Source organism: Heliangelus exortis, chromosome 2 (assembly GCF_036169615.1).
Source record: "Heliangelus exortis chromosome 2, bHelExo1.hap1, whole genome shotgun sequence".
Taxonomy (NCBI): Eukaryota; Metazoa; Chordata; class Aves; order Apodiformes; family Trochilidae; genus Heliangelus; species Heliangelus exortis.
The window spans coordinates 145,683,182-145,699,453 of NC_092423.1; the positions used below are offsets into that span (position 1 = coordinate 145,683,182).

A 16,272-nucleotide genomic window follows, 5' to 3' on the forward strand; every position below is an offset into this window, starting at 1 on the left:
GAAACATGTTGACTATTTCATGCTGCTTTTCTGTTGTTCCATCATCACTTCAGGGTTTTGTTTCTCCTGACAGTTTGTCAAGAAAAGATCAACTTGAAAACTTCAAAGAAACTTCAAATTCCTCATACTCAACCCTCTGCAGTGGTCCTCTGCTGGCACTGCTGCATTGCCAGTCTTCATTCACCATCAGTAAAAAAATTACAATCCCACCCTGTCATATATTCCCTGATTTATGTAACAAGATTTACATAAAGAATGTTCATGTGAAAATGAATAAATGACTAAAAAGAAGCTCACTGGTCCAGAGGGAATGTCACAGCAGGTCTCCAGCTCAGCATGCCGAGAGTCACAGTAAATAACCATCCGCTGAAGATCAAACTAGAAGACAAAGTGAAGCAATACTCTCAGAGACAGTGAATTATTAAAGACCCCATGTCCTTTTGCTTGGTTACAAACAGAGCAGGTGAATACAAATGAAAACCAGAGGGGGCTAAATTCATAGTGATTCTGTGGATCCTGTAGTCAATATCTATCTCCCTCTACCAATAATGCACCAATGTCTTAGTGTCCTCTAAGTGTGCTGATCTAATGAGACCCTGAATATGCTTATTGGCATTCTAGTACAGGTTTTCATGCAGATGAGGAGGCATGGTAATCCTTATGTCCTGGCCAAGTTTCTGTCTGAGAAGACACATTCTGGCCACCTCTATCCATCCTGGAATTTCATCTAGACATAAATTTTGTTTTTCTCCTGTTGTGCCTTGCATCTTCTGACCAGTTACCCCTGTGTGAGAAATGCTATGAGAAGATTTAGTGTGCACATTTCATCCACTTTGCACAGCTAAGAAAGATTAGACAAGTCTCAAAACACCAGATGATCATGTATAAGTTACATTAGTTTAACACTGCTGCTGGACGATCACATCCAACCCGGAGATCTCAACTTCAGCTTAATTGGAGCAAGAGTGATTTATTCTCAAATATCTTTTCTGAGGAACTGAGAATATATCGTGACTCTTCTCAGTTAGCAAGATTTATTTTATATCCCATCTCTCCCTATTGCAGGTTGAAACATTCACAGTGCCAAGATCAGATAGCAAAAGGCCTTTCCATGTGTTCTGTACCCAGTTTGATAGTATTTGTAGATGTTTCTATCTCCAGTTTTAGCTATAACACATTCTGGTACCAGACAGAAAGATGAAATAGTTTATTTTTAATCCCTATTACCAAGATACTGACAGTCTCACATCAAAAGATGGCAAGTCTTGTGCATGATGAGATGCCAATCTGTCTTAGCTGTGTAGTACACGTAACATTTCAGAGGTGTTGCATCAGGAAAGGGTCATAACCCCCAAAACTTCATTGACACACTGCAAACCCAATGCTGAATGTTTCCCCAGCTCCAATGGCCCCACGCAATACTTACATCAATGGGAACGCTGTCATACAAGCGTTTGCCAATCACAGTCTTTCCTTGAATGTCAATATTTTCTCTGTCTTCAATAGGCAGCACCTGCACCAGTTTGCAGTCTATGTACAGGGAGACAGCCTTGGACTGAATGCTGAGGGCAATTTTGTGCCAGTTGCGGTCAAAAAGGTCGCTGACTCGTGCGTTTCGGAAGACGACTCTGACAGCATCCTTGGTGAGCCCGATGGCATTGTACTCCAGAGCTTTGTTCTCCCCATCCAGTCGGATTGAGACCTGCAAGCAGACAGAAGTGATTTTTCTAAGAAAGTGCAAAGCTTTCTCCTTCCTCCTGCCTGCTTTCTAACATGACTGACATCCTAAAGTTAGGGATGGTGCGGGGTGTGGTGAGAAGCGCAAGCAAACAGCAAAGGACAGAAGCTTGTGTGAAAAAAGGACAGGTAGCCTACTTGTATTTTAGCCAATAAGACAGGGCAGGACACAAGCTTGGGTGCAGATACACGATCATCTAAAGCCTTCTCTTGTGAAGATATAATCCTTGACACAATTTCTGTACATGCCACCTTGATATCTCCCAGGTAATGCTTGGCCATGACTCAGTGATAGCACATGTCAGAGGCAAATAGACAAAGGCAAACAGAAAAAAAAAAAGGTAAAGGCAATTGCCCAATGGCAAATACATGAAGCTGAACATGTTTTGAATCCCTCTATCCTGTCCACTCCTCCAGTACTTCCCAGCAGGCTCTGTGCTTTTTAGAATAACAGAATTTTTAGAATCATTTTGGTTGGAAAAGACCTTTAAGATTATTAAGTCCAACCATTAACTGAGCATGCTGCAAAATTCACCACTAAACCATGTCCATAAGCACCACATCTACACACCTTTAAATACCTCCAAAAAGGGTGACCCAACCACTTCCCTGGGCAGCCTGTTCCAGTGCCTGAAAACCCCTTCAGTGAAGAAAGTTTTCCTAACATCTAATCTAAACTTCCACTGGTGCAACTTGAGGCCATTTCCTCTTGTTCTATTGCTTGCTACTTGGGAGAAGAGACCAAAACCCACTTTGCCACAACTTCCTTTCAGGTAGTTGTAGAGATTTAGTCCCATCATTTGCCCTCAACCATCCCATGGGACAAACAAATGCCTCATTCCCTGGGATGAAAAATAGTCTGCTGAGCTGTAGCACCAACCACATTTTACTTCAGAAGCTTTGAATAGAAAAACACAGCTACAAGCTATAGAGCAGGAAAACCAGGTGTTTGAAGACATTGTATTTTAGTTCATTTACAAACTGATTGCTTCTTTTATCAAACAGAGGCAGTTACCAGCAAGCAGCAGGGAATGGAGCAAACCACAGAGCCAGGGGAATAAACTGCATCCACAAGCTGCAGAGGTGGAAGGAATTTGGCCACCTCAGCACTGAGCTGTGCCTGATGCCAGCAGCCCAGGGTATGCTGGAGATCTGACCCAACATCTCCACGCAGCTGAGTACTGTGCTGGCTGGAGATGCCAGCTGGTAGCAGCATTAGGTCAGAAGTGTTTGCAGGCTGAAAGCTACACAGGTCTGCAATGTGATGGCCAAACTATTACTGACTGCGTGTGAAACAAGACCTGTGAGGCTCTGAGGAACTTCTGACACCACAATTTAAGGCACTTTTAAAATATTAGATAATCTTGAGTGCTTTTTCTCTCCCTGGGGAAGCTGTTTAGTTTTCAGCTGTCTCTAGGAAATGCTGAGTGATACACACTTTCTTGCTCCACAGGAGTTAGGAATGAATGTAGCACAGTAAATCATGTTTCACTTAACAATCTGCAGCTCATAATAATTTTCATATAAACCTTTTACCATCATCTGAAACTCATCTAACTCCTCAAAGTGCACCTATCCTTTACTGTGAATTCCCCAAATCCTTCTGAATGCCAGTCCCAAAGCAGCAATGCTGCACTACGTATAGCTACATGAGCCCAAGCTGACAAGCCCATTTGAAGTCATGGGTAAAGCCATCAGCACCATGTTTGTGCCTAGCAGAAAACCAGATATCCCATCCAAACCACTCCCACCTCAAGCACACTCAACCCCCTAAACCGCAGCACGCTGCTAGAACGTGGTAGCTATGAACAGACAGCTCTTTATTACATTCTGATGATATTTTTCTTCTGAGAACCTGAGAGTACTTCAAATTCTGCAGCAGTGATGACTCAGGGTTGTGGAGCCATAGTAGATTTTGCATCCATGTCATAACTAGGGAACCCAAAATGTATTTGCAAGATATTTAGAAGTCTGTGCGAAACCTTGGTATAGATTGCTGCCCAGGAGTACATCTGTGAAAATCTTTCCAAACAAGCAAAATGTTTCCTCTAAACAGAAATGCCTGAACAAAACAACCAAACCCAAAACTGGTGTCAAGAGTAAGGATATTGTATTTTCTCCCCCTTTCCAAGTAGCACATCTATCTGCAAGCTAACAACAATCAAGGTCTATACAAAGCTTCCTTCAGGGACTGAATTAAAGGCAAAAAAAATTCAATAAAATGAAGTGAAAGGCAGGAAAAGGGATTTTTACTAGTCTACAAGGAAAAAGGAGTGGGAGGTTAAGGCAAGAAAGCTGGTTCAAGCAGCAGAAGATAAGATTGCTCCTACTGGCTGAAAAAGGCCTTGTACCTGTGGTATGCCATATTTGTCAATAATCTGCCAAATATACCAGTCTTCTTTCTTGGAAGCTTTCCGGAATTTGAAGGTAGTTACAAAGGCATATTCATCAGGGAGACCTTGTGGAAATACATCCCTGGGATGGGAAGGGGGAAAGAGAGCAATGTATCAGACTTAGCAATGAAGAGCAGAACTTCTAAAACACTCTGCATGTCCCAGCAGCACTTCCCAAAATTATCATATGGTTCCTACAAAATCTGGTTTATTTGGCAGCCTGCAGAGAGATGAATGTGGGCTTGTGCCCTGCAGGTAGTTCTGCCCTTGAGGATCTCATTTGCATTCCAATGGTTAAGTTCCCAAATTAAATAAGAAACAGTGAAAATCTGCCCTCCAGTATCCATCATGTCAAAACAGTTACTTTTAACTTGATCCTTCAGTTCATGCAATTTGTTCATCATTCTGTTTTCCAGATGCACTGGAGACCTGAGACATCTGAGAATGGTCAGGATGACCTGAACCCCTCTATAGATGTACCAAGTTAGAAAACCATACATTGCAATATTTGCCCCAAAATAGGCACTACACCTCATGCGTGTCCAAGTCAATGTTCCTTGGCTGATAGCTTGAGAGAACAAAAGAATCTTCTCAAACACTGAAATTAGGCAACACATAAGTCAGAAATTTACTGTGACACCATCATCTATGAATCTGAAGTAACCAGACCCAGTATTTTTTTACTCAGTCCCATAAAAACATAAGAATGTACCATAACATGACATAACATGAGCACACAGGGCTGGACAGAAGGGATAACTGACCCAATATCATTATTATTTTTTTGTTACAAGCCATTACTGGATGAGTAAGAATGAGAATGAACAAACAAACATACCCCCAGCTCCTTCCCACTCTCTGGGATCCAGGGGTCAAATTAAGAGACAGTGACAATTTTTACATTAATAATTTTGTATGCTTTTATCTTCTATGGACTCCTTTGGTCTCCCCTTGAACTCAGGTAAACTTAATCCATTCACAGCATTCTTTGGCAAGGAATCACACAGCTCTGCTACCCACTGTCTAATGAGCCTCCTCTTGTTTGTGTAGCTCAGTTCTTGCAAGGGACAAAACAATGAACCTATTCTTTTTCTATTTTTATGCCATTCATGATTTTGCATCTATAATGTCCCTAAGCCATTTCTTTTCCCAGCTAAAGAATCCCAGCTAACTTCATTGTTCCCCACACCCAAGATCAGCCTGCTCTGATCATTCCTAAATAGACCCTTCCTAAATATCATGGCTTTGCTTCCGGACACTGAGCAGTCAGGCATAAGCACCCATTAGAAAACAAAACACAAGGGCAGCAATTAATGAAGAGACAAACAAAGCAGACAGATTCTCTTAAGGAATATTTGACATAGTCCATCACTATGCAGAAACTAGCACAGTCAAAGGCACACAAAACTAGTGGCTCTTAAGAGGGTTTAAGGAAAAAATACTCAAAATTTCCAAAATGTTTTGCAACTATGGTCATCTTTTAATCTGTGATTTGAGTTTTTTATCTTTTTAGCCAATTAAAAAATTCAGAGCACTGTGGTTTCATCCATTACTGTGGCTTTTGCTGTATAAGATCTCCATGGAGCCTATATAACCATTACAAGCTGGTTTTCCTTGTCTTCCTACTGATGTCTCAGACACTCTCTCATGTCTTCCAACATAAAAGGTAACTGAACCAAGCTCCCACCACCTCCATTATGACTGAGGAGAACAGAAAAGCCTTTCTCATTTTTTGATACTAACTAATCTCAAAGCCTCCCTCTCTGGTCACAGATCTATATCTCCCATGGTACAAAATAGCCAGACGCTTCCTCCCTTCATGACAAAACAAGAAGTGTGTCAGTTGTCACTTCTGTGGTGGAGTTGCCATGGAGAACACATGACTGACATGACTGGGTCCTTTTGAAAGCCACCAAGAAAGTCTACAGAATGTCTGGCAAGAGAAAGTCAGCTCAGTGACACTGGTCCTCCCAACAGGGCATCCTGCCAGGACTCCTTCACCATTGGCAAGCCTTAGTGCAAAGTTCCTGTCAAATGTCCAGCTTTTCCTGAGAAGATGCATAGTGAAGTTCTTAACATCCAACCCTTCAAGAAACTTTGCCAATGTTGACAGTAGATAGGCCTTTCTTATCATTCCATCCTCTTGGAAGGAAACCATGGATGTTTGCAAATGAGATTGTGGCCACTGGGGGGATTTTCCTGTAGCTTGGCTTCCCAAACTCTGTTAGTTCAGAATGCATGCCAAGTGCATTTATCTTCACTCACTCCTCATGACATATCTTCACCCTCACAATGGGGTTTAATGAGTTCCCTTCAAGAATGTTCACATTTTGGGCAGATACAGGCCTATTGAACTACTCTCCTATCTACAGCCCACCACCAGCTCATTTAATCCAGTGGTGGCACAAAGTAGGGGAGTTAGAGCTCTGGGGCTGCTTTTTCTCTTCCTGATCCACAGTGCATTTGCTACCATCCCATGATCAGCAGCAGGATGCACACCTTCCATGTTGCCTTCCATTTTCCTAACATTTTTTCAACTCAGCATATGCAGGTGTGCTTGGTTCCAAGCCCAAATTAAAAGCAGTTCCTTTAAGTGTGGTATCACTGCTTTGCTGAGCAGGGAGCTATAGGAGCAGGTGGTTGAAATCAATCCCCCAACATATCACCTTGAACCTTGAGCCTGACAACCTACAACCAAACTGGAAGAGCCAACTGCTGCCTTCTGTGCTGTCTCTCTGGATATCTGAGAGCTTAGAGCAGCTGTACCACTATGTGAGCTTAAATTAAAAAACAGCTTTTCAGATGCTTAGTGCTCTCAGAAATAGCTGGGAGTTAGGTAGCTAAATATCTTTGTGAGTCTGGCCACACCTCATCACTCAGAGGCTGACAAATGACCTATCAGGTAGATTTAAACTTACAGAAAGCCATAATGACCTATTACCTGTCACCCTCAGCTAGCTTCTAAAAGTGCCAAGGAACTGGCTGCAAGTTCCTGATGGAGAAAGGTTTTGTGCCAAAAGCAACTCTAAAGACACTTCTGTTGCCCTGAAGGTATGATAAAAGCTGTTTCTAAAGTCCTTGGCCCCTGCATCCTTTACAGAGATGCTTTACTACCTAAATAACAGAAACTTTGCTGATGCCTTTTCATTTATTCCCTCACTAAAAAGTGATCTCCTGCAAAAGCTCAGCTTTACTTAGGAATCCAAGGGCAGGATTGCTGTCCCCAGGAATGTTTTATTTCCTTCCCTCACCCAAGGCTGAATTGAACTGATGATCCATATTATGGAGTTTTGCTGGATGCCTGGTACCTACAGGGAGCACTCTGCCAGCTCCTTGGTCTATAACTCTGACAACAGGATAGATTGCAGAAGAGGCCATTATAAAACTCCAAGACAAGTGCTGCAAGTTAGTCTAAGAGTTGATTAACACAGCTGCATGGTCAGGTGAATCACAACTTCTATAAAGAAAAAAAGTATATCTAGGCAGAAGACTCATTTAGCCATTGCCCACTTTCAGTGCATAGCCTGATGCTTACACGTGTTTGTCTGGCATAAAAGCCCCCATCTGTGACAATCAACATGAGATCCTACATTTTTAATAATAACAAAGTGGAGAAAAATAAGGTTCCCTCCTCCCAGTTCAACCACTGAACACATCAACAATAAACAGGGTGTCTGCACTTGGTGAGGAAGGGCATTTTTGATGAATTTGGAAATCTGACCACATTTACAACAGCTAAAAAATGCTAATACTTAATGTAACTCATTAACTATTAGAGGTTTTCATGTCTGAAACCCAGGTAGAGAAACGCTGTTCATATCCATAAGCATCACATCATCAGAGGCTCTTAGAATGACAGAAAAAAAAAGAAAAAGAAAGAAAAAAAAGGGAAAAGAAAAAGCTATAGAAAGATTGTCTCACAACAGAGAATCAACCCCACCCATATACCCTTTGCAGACATTTCTCTGTCCTCTACTTCAGTGATGAAACAGATACAATCTCCTTAGGTAATTTCTTCCTATGTTTAGGAAGAAATTTCTTCCTATGTTTTTCTACAAAAAGAAGTCTATCCTAAATTTCACTTGCTGCAATTTAATCTTCCTGAAACAGCTTTTTTCCACAAGGAACTATGCAAACAAGTTGTTTTCTCCCTTTGCCTGCAGCCTTCTCTATGTTTATCAGCTCTCACCTCAGTCTTCTATTGCCTAAAAAAACCCAAGAAAATCTCTTCAGTCATTGCACCTCAGCCATGCCCCTTCTCCTTTACCTTGTTAGAAGACTCTTTCCACATTACTAAATAACAGTCAGGGTCCATTTGCTAGCAAGGAGTGCAATTGGACTGAATGTTCCTTTTCCAGAGGGAGTGATCTTACTCAAATTCTGCCATTCTCCATCCTCCACAGCAGGTTGTGTAACCTCCACACCACTGTCTGTGTAACCACTGCTTAACACTGGCCAAAACTAACTTGACATGAGCACATGAACAGGTAGAGCACTAATGCTATGGGTCTAACACTGGGACCCATGTTTTATTGGCTAGTAAAAAAGCCTACAAAGAATTCCTGAGCCTACCCTGGCACAACTGAACCCATTTAGCCTTGTCACTAGGGAGAAGAGGGAAATACCTCTCAACCTCCTTTCAGGTAGCTGTAGAGAGCAATAAAGCCTCACTTCAGTCTCCTCCAGGCTGAACAGCCCCAGCTCCTTCAGCCTCTCCTTGTAAGACCAATTCTCCAGATCTCTAACCAGCCTCGTTGCCCTTCTCTCCACCCTCTGTTAATTACATTAATTGCTAAAAGTCCATGCTGAGTTTAGATGTCCTTAACAGGTTGCCACTGACTTTTAGTCTGCCACTATCCTCAGCACCAAAGAACCTTTCCTAAACTTTGATTCCCCCAAAGTCCTTACAGAGAGGAATCACCCCAGATGATAACCACTTCTGAATTTTACCTGACTACACTGCACTGCCTGGATTGCTCACTGTTCAGCTTGCTTCCCATTTTTTTGAACTTTCATTCACCCCATTCCTATCTACTCAATTATGGAAATTCAGACTGGACTCAGCATCCCAGCAGTGGAGACTGAGTTGCATGATACAGACACAGTCAGGTCAGACTTGACAGCACCTGCTCATACACCCAAGGACTGTACCAGTCCTGTTTGTCATGGTAAAACCCAGAGCTCAGCTTCCATAGACCATCACTACCAGGATTTTTTAGGTGTGAACTGGATTTCTTCACTTCAAAGTTTTCTTTCTAAGTAGTCTTGGTGGTAAGGCTTTGCAGTGATTAAGCACACAACTTGCAGCAAGCAGAGATTCCCCCCAGAGACTGCTGTGAGCCAAACAAAATAAGATTATTCCTCTCCTCACACACAGCAGTTATGTGTATACTGCTTATCAAGATCAAGGTGTCTTTCTTACAGATCATAAATTTACTTACCCTGAGACCTGAACATCATTTATGGACTTTAGAGCAAGCAGTTTTCCTTTCATTATATCATATTTGTTAGTTTTGTTGGGTTGGGTTTTTGTTTTGTTGTTTTTTTCTGTTGATGGCTTTTTTTTTTTCTTTATTTTTGTGCTTTTGTGGGGTTGTTTTGTGATTTTTTTATTTTGCATTTTTGTTTTGTTTTAGTGGTTTTTGTGGGGTTTTTTGTTTTGTTTTGATTTTAACGACTCTGAATTCATATGGAGAAAGAGAGAGAGGACAGAAGAACAAATCAATCCAGGTCGGATCCAGAACAAAAGGAATACTATGAAATCAAGCATATGTAAGTCAATCAATATGTAAGGACAATCTCAAAGATACAGTGAAATCTCAAGGATACAGTGAGCTGAGTAAGAGAGTTAAAACAGAATATAAAAATACAGCCCTTATCCATAAGAAGGAAACAATTCACTATGGACTTCCTAAGGTAAGTTCAAACCAGCAGAGAGAAATTTACTTTAAAAAAAGTTAATGATGACAATTCAATCTATGGCTCATGGTCACTCAGTGAAACTATGCACTCACTCTTTTCAAGGCTAATTCTAGCAGGGCCCAGATGACAACCCAAAGAGAAACCATCCTGATAGACCACAGCAAAACAGGCAGCCTGGGGTCATAGAAGACTCCAAGGACTATGTTGACACAAGATTTAAAACTGATCATTCTCCTAGGAGGCCAAGATGCATATCAGTTAACTGATAACAGCACCAACTAGGAACTGGTCTTGTGTGATTAGCAAATAGATATCTCAATGGCAGTGCTACCAATTAGTCCTTTTAGAAGCGATTTATTACGTCCTAAGTTATTTTGTGAATTTCTTGATACTGCTCCTGACAACAAATAACTGAGGTACATGGGAACTAACTCATACTCCACCAGGATGGAGGACACAGTTGGTGCAGAGGCTCCTGACCACATGGCATAAATTCTGTGCCAGTAGAACCAAAAGACCAGGTCAAAGAAGCAATATATCTGCAGGTACTACCACAAGGTTAATCTAAAGGAACCAAACACTGTAAAGTCCAGCCTCATATGAAAACAAAGTGAAAAAGCAGGGTACTCACTCAGTTTTCTGAACAACAGGGAAGCTTCCGAGTCGTACATAAGCACTCTGAATTCCATTTTCTTTCATTCCAAAAATCTGTTTCACGCTGAATGAATCCATCAGATCAAATCCTGTCCATAACAGAAGTGTAAACAGGAGACATTGATCAGGGAGTAGAATGCCTTCAATTGCACTTACATTGTTATTTTAGCCCAGCAACTCAGCAATTCAGAGATTAACCTTGCTCTTCTTGGGAAATGACAGAATAAAATCCTGATGTGGTCTAATCTGCTTAGTCCAAAAATTCAAAACAAAGCTCAGATCCAAATGGTAACAATTTCTGAAGAGATTAGAAAAGAATTCTCCATAAATCAAAAGCTATTCTTTGTAATTCCACAACACCCTAAAGATCATCTACAATTCATTAATCTCTGTAGAAAAACACACAAGGGCAGACTCAAAGATTTATTTATAGAATGACAGAACCATAGAATTACAGAATGGCTTGTGTTGGAAGAGACCTTAAACATCATCTAGCTCTGATCCCCCTGCATAAGAAGGGACATATTCCACTAGATTGAGTTGCTCCAAGCCCCATCCAACCTGGCCTTCAACACTTCCAGGAATGGGACAGCCACAACTTCTCTAGGTAGCCTCTGCCAGGGTCTCACCACCCTAGTTGTAAAACTTTTTTTCTCCATCTCCAAGTAAACCTACCCTCTTTCAGTTCAAAACTGTTGCCCCTTGTCCTGTCCCTGGTAAAAACTCCCCCTCTGTCTTTCCTAGAAGCCCCTTTTATATAGGAAAAGGCTTCACTGAAACCTTCTTCTCTTCAGGCTGAACAATCCAACTCCCTCAGCTTGTCTTCATAGGAGAGGTGTTCCAGCCTCTGATCATTTCTCTGAACCTCCTCTGGATACACTCTAATAAATCCATGTCTTTACTGAAAACCACTTGTCCAAACCATTTGGCTTACAGACACTTTTTGTATGATTTTAATAAAACTTAGTCCAATCAACTCATCATTGTAATGAGCTATTAATCTTGACTGCAGGCATCTGTGTAAAGCTTCTGACTTTGTTCTGACAAGGCCTATGAGCTCAAGCATAAACCACATATAGGAGTCTACACACCTCCCGTGTCAATATGGTCCCAGCCAATGAACCCAGCTTTTTGTGACAAAGTCCCAGCTGCTAAACTCTGCCAGGGACACTTGGGGTACAATTGTGTCATAGTCCTGAATGCATCCAGCTCTTGGAGGTGCAGAACTCTATGGATGAGTCCATGCTACTTGTAGCTCCAAACTGGCTCCACGAGAAGCACATTCAAAATAATCCCCCTCAGAACCAGACACACTGTGGAGTTAGAAGCAAAGACACTGGAAAAAGGCAGGTTGAGAGTGGATAACTTATGATTTCCTTTTAGTTGGACTATTCCAGCCTCTTCTCTCCCTCACACATGCACAATTACACATATTAGGTCCCATGTGTGTAATTCCAGCACAAAAACCTGGTGATTTTACAGCATCTTATTTAGATAAATTGATTTGAAACTATGGCAGTGCTTTTAACCTACTGAGCTCCTAAAACTTCCATTGTATAGATCACCATTTTAGTGTAGTAAAATTAGGTCCTAAATACTTGAGTTTCTTAGTTGCATTCATGAACCTTTAACAACCTGCAGGCTGTAAGGCACCCCAGGGCTTCAAAATGTCTGCAAAAGGAAAAATTTATAGGAAGAAACAGGTCTAACAAACCTGTGTGGGTGACCCCAAGGCAAATCAATATGAGACAGCAGGCATCAAATAATAAAAAACCTTCCATCATGGAGCTTTTTCTGAGGAAATAGCTTTTTCTGAGGAGATACCATTTTAATTGTTTGCAAAGACAGAAATGGTTGCCTAGTGCCAATTTGAGGCCTTTTCTATTACAGTAACTTTCCTGGCTGTCAACAGCTTTTCCCTCCTGTCCACTCCATTTTCAGCTATTACTGGACATTCAGGAGGGCAAATCAGACAGTTAAGATGCTCCAGGGTCTCATGGCTCCACCTCATAATCACCTCTGCAACAACCTGGTCCTTTCTGACAGGCTGTAATCAACCACAATTGCAGCTATAAATTGTAGCAAATAGAACCAACCAGAATGTGAAAGCTCCCTTCTGGCTGTCACATGAAAAAAAGTATGACCTGTCCAGAGAAACCCACCCATAGATCATTTCACCATGCAGTCCATAACCCTCTTCTATTCCAACCAGAGCAATGCGAGGGAGGCCGTGGAGTTTTGCACATCTCATGGATCTCATAAAGCCCAAACTACACAAGTGCAAGACACAGTGGCAAGAACACCTTGCTAAGTTTTCCCATCAGCAGCACAGATGCAAACTTAGCCCCATCTTTCTCTGACAACTTGATCTCACATTCCCATCATGAGCAGCTGTGAAGATGTGCACAGGAGCCTGCTTTTCCAATGGAAACAACTTACGAGTTAGATTTAATCAGTCCCTTTTTTTTTCTTTTTTCCCCTGAGCCTTCCTGACAACATGCAAGCTAGAAAACCTAAATAACACCATGAAACATATGCAAGGTTATTAAAGCACTTTTGTAAGCAGAGCTAGCAGTGATGAAAATAAGGCATGCTTATAAATTAGACTCTCATTTGTATTCAGGATTGAAGAAAGAACACAGGTAAATCATAATAGGATTTTTCTTATTCAGGCTATGGATAGGCATATTACAAATTTCTTGATATATTTTTTCAGTAAAGAAAGAACGAGGGTTGTTTTTTTGAAAAGTGTGACGTAGATCCACTGGAAAGCTAAACCTTAGATGTGTCAAAGTCCACACTCAAACCCAGCAAATGATTTGGGTTTAGTCACACTATTAATTTGTGCTGTGTCAAATTGAAATATTGTCTCCACTTTCCTTAGAGAGGGCCACAAAGCAACCTAATTCATGTTTACAGAGCACTTCACATGGGGTTCATCTGGCTAAATGTCAGCTCTCTAAGCAGGGTAATACACAGAGACTCTCATTCAGCTGGGCACAGAGGTTCAAATACAGGCACTTCTAGGGAAAGATTGATCTCCTACTAAAACAGATTCCAAAAGTGCACGTTTCTCCTCATTGACGCAGAGAGAGTTTAGGATGTCCAGGCTTCATGCTGAACTCCCTTAGTAAAGTTCTAGAGCTGGAGAGAGAACCTCCACTCTTAGATACTTCATTGCCAACCAAAGCCCATGAGCTAATGGCACTTCAGTTGCTGAAGGATTTCAATTGCATCACAAAAAATGTGGCCATAAACTAAGCAACAAGGAGCTGTGCTGAGGACACAATGCATCTCTCCTCATTGCAGCTGCCTGAAAAGGAGATGTTTAATGTTCAGCAAGTTGCTTTGGTTCCTTTGTGGATCATCAGGGAAATAGTGGAGCCTTTAGAAGGATGATTCCTCACATCTGTATCTGTATCTGACAAGCTGAATCACTCTTTGGCAGTGCCTCCCTCCTGCCATGCAGCAGAAAGGGAGTCCATACAGACAGTAATTTGCAGACTGCTGAGTATGTTCCTGTGTTGACTTTAGGACTGGAACTGGGATAGTGAGGGAGACAGCATGATGCTTTTAATTTAGTCTTGAACAAAAATGTTAATGTAGGCAATGATGTGATCATCTCTCCAGCACCTGCAGAGGAATTTATACCAGGCACTGTCTGGCTGCTAATAGTGTAGTGGGAAAAGCTCACTTAGGTCTTTCCCCAAACATCTTGTTGGCCATTTGGTTTTTCAGTGTATCTGAGCTGGAGATATAGTAAATATATGGGCTTTCCCTAGGATTTTCTACCACAAAGGAGGGACCATGCTGTCAGTGTGAAATGAGATATTACATGTAGCTTCCCAGTCCCCTCCACAGCTTTCTTGGGAAAGAACCAACCTGCCATAATTATCAAGGACAAAGCCACTGTTACCAGTCACTGCATCACGCTCCAGTGGAGGATGAAAGGGTGGGACTTTCCTCTTTTCTGTTGCTTTGATTTAAAACATGTTTTGTTTTTTTTTCTTTTTTGTACCAGGGCAGGCGTGGTTTCCCAGTTGGCTTATAAGCTATTTAATCAGTAATGGCATAAATATGGCAATTTATAAGATGAATAATGCTTTTTGATCATAGGCCTACTTCATTATAGCTACTAGAACAATATGGGGCCACTGAAACCTTCTAGCATGATTACATCTTCTGAAAAGCAGCACACCCTAGTCCATTAACATTAAAATTAAAATAGTGACCTGAAATGGCAGCTCAGATTTCTAACAGCGTTCTTGGCTCAAAATGCAATTTCTTCTGCACTGCTCTGCTGATCAAATCAACCAAATGCCTTTTTACTTGGGAGCCTTAACTCCCTTCCAGGAAGCAGCTCATTTTTCCAGCATCAGAAAACACTCTCAGTGTTACAGGGAGAAGATCAGCAAAACTTGGCACTGGACAATTTCTACACCATCTGACTGTAATTTGCAACCAGGTTCTCTCTTACAGGAAAGATGCCCACACTGCACCAAATCACACCAGAAGCACGGCCAAAGGATGATCAAGCAGCTTTGTACTTGCTCAGAGGTCCTATGACTTTTGTTTCAAGTTAATGATTTCAAGACTAGGATAAAGGGGCTGTGGTTGGCTGCCCTGAGTATGATCTGGGTTTCTGCCTGGCTCCACTAAGGATCCAATCTGGGCAGCATGGTGGCAGCCAGTGTGTATGTTCAGATTTTCCTGTCTGTCCTGTCTTCAGCTGCAAACATCATCCACTGCCCCGCAAACTAAAACAGCACCCAAACCTAGAAAACCAGAGTAACTTTTAATAGCCAAAAAACACATGAGTATGCACATTTGGAAGCCTTCTCAAAAGCAGGACAGAACCATTAACTTTTTCTTTAGGCTAAAGGAACGTTATGAGAAAAGTCTCCTGCTTTGCATTCCCAAGGTAACCCTCATGGAGGTACCACTGGGCTGCTTCTAATTGTGAGTTTCTGGTGAGACAACAGCCTGAAGGGGAATGTGGACAGAAAGTTAGAGAGGACTCAAGAAAGGCACTGGACATCAGAGGCTCAGGTGACGTGCCTGGAATATATTTATTACGTAGGATTTCCAGCCACAAGCTCTAATATAAAACAAAGCAGCTTTTGCAGGAAATGTTCCATACTCTGGTCATGGTTAAAATCTCAGCTGAATTATCAGCCTTGTCAAAATATTGATGGAGTATCACTAATAGGCAAGGTCAGGGAGGTTGTCATCAGCTACTGTTTCTCTGAGACTTCTGAAAATAGCAATCTGTGCTAAACCAGCACATGTTACTTTTACCAGAGGGAGGTGGATAGGAATGAACTTTATGGTAGGCTAGAGGAGTGTATAACAGTACCACTTGGGGGTCTTTCAGCAAATACAAGATCTTATCAATTTTCTTGCCTGCCATTTCTGAAGTCTTGAAAGTTAAGCTCCTGTGGCTTTCCTGTGCTCACAAGGAAGAGCCCACACGTTCACCAGATCCTGAATATCCCCTTTAATACCTCCAGTATGGTCGGCAAGGATCTTACTACTATACAGCCCTCATTTTTTACCTGTCTTAGTT

General features: G+C 41.7%; 1 protein-coding gene across 1 annotated transcript in view; it reads right to left on the minus strand.

Moving 5' to 3' along the window:
* COL22A1 (collagen type XXII alpha 1 chain) overlaps positions 1-16,272 on the minus strand; it is a 197,943-nt gene that overhangs the window by 130,736 nt on the left and 50,935 nt on the right. Inside the window, exons 4-7 of the mRNA XM_071738442.1 lie at positions 10,684-10,795; positions 4,089-4,212; positions 1,427-1,702; positions 298-378 (exon numbers count right to left, since the gene is read on the minus strand). Coding sequence (XP_071594543.1) covers positions 298-378; positions 1,427-1,702; positions 4,089-4,212; positions 10,684-10,795 — 593 coding nt within the window. The remainder of the gene's footprint in view (positions 1-297; positions 379-1,426; positions 1,703-4,088; positions 4,213-10,683; positions 10,796-16,272) is intronic.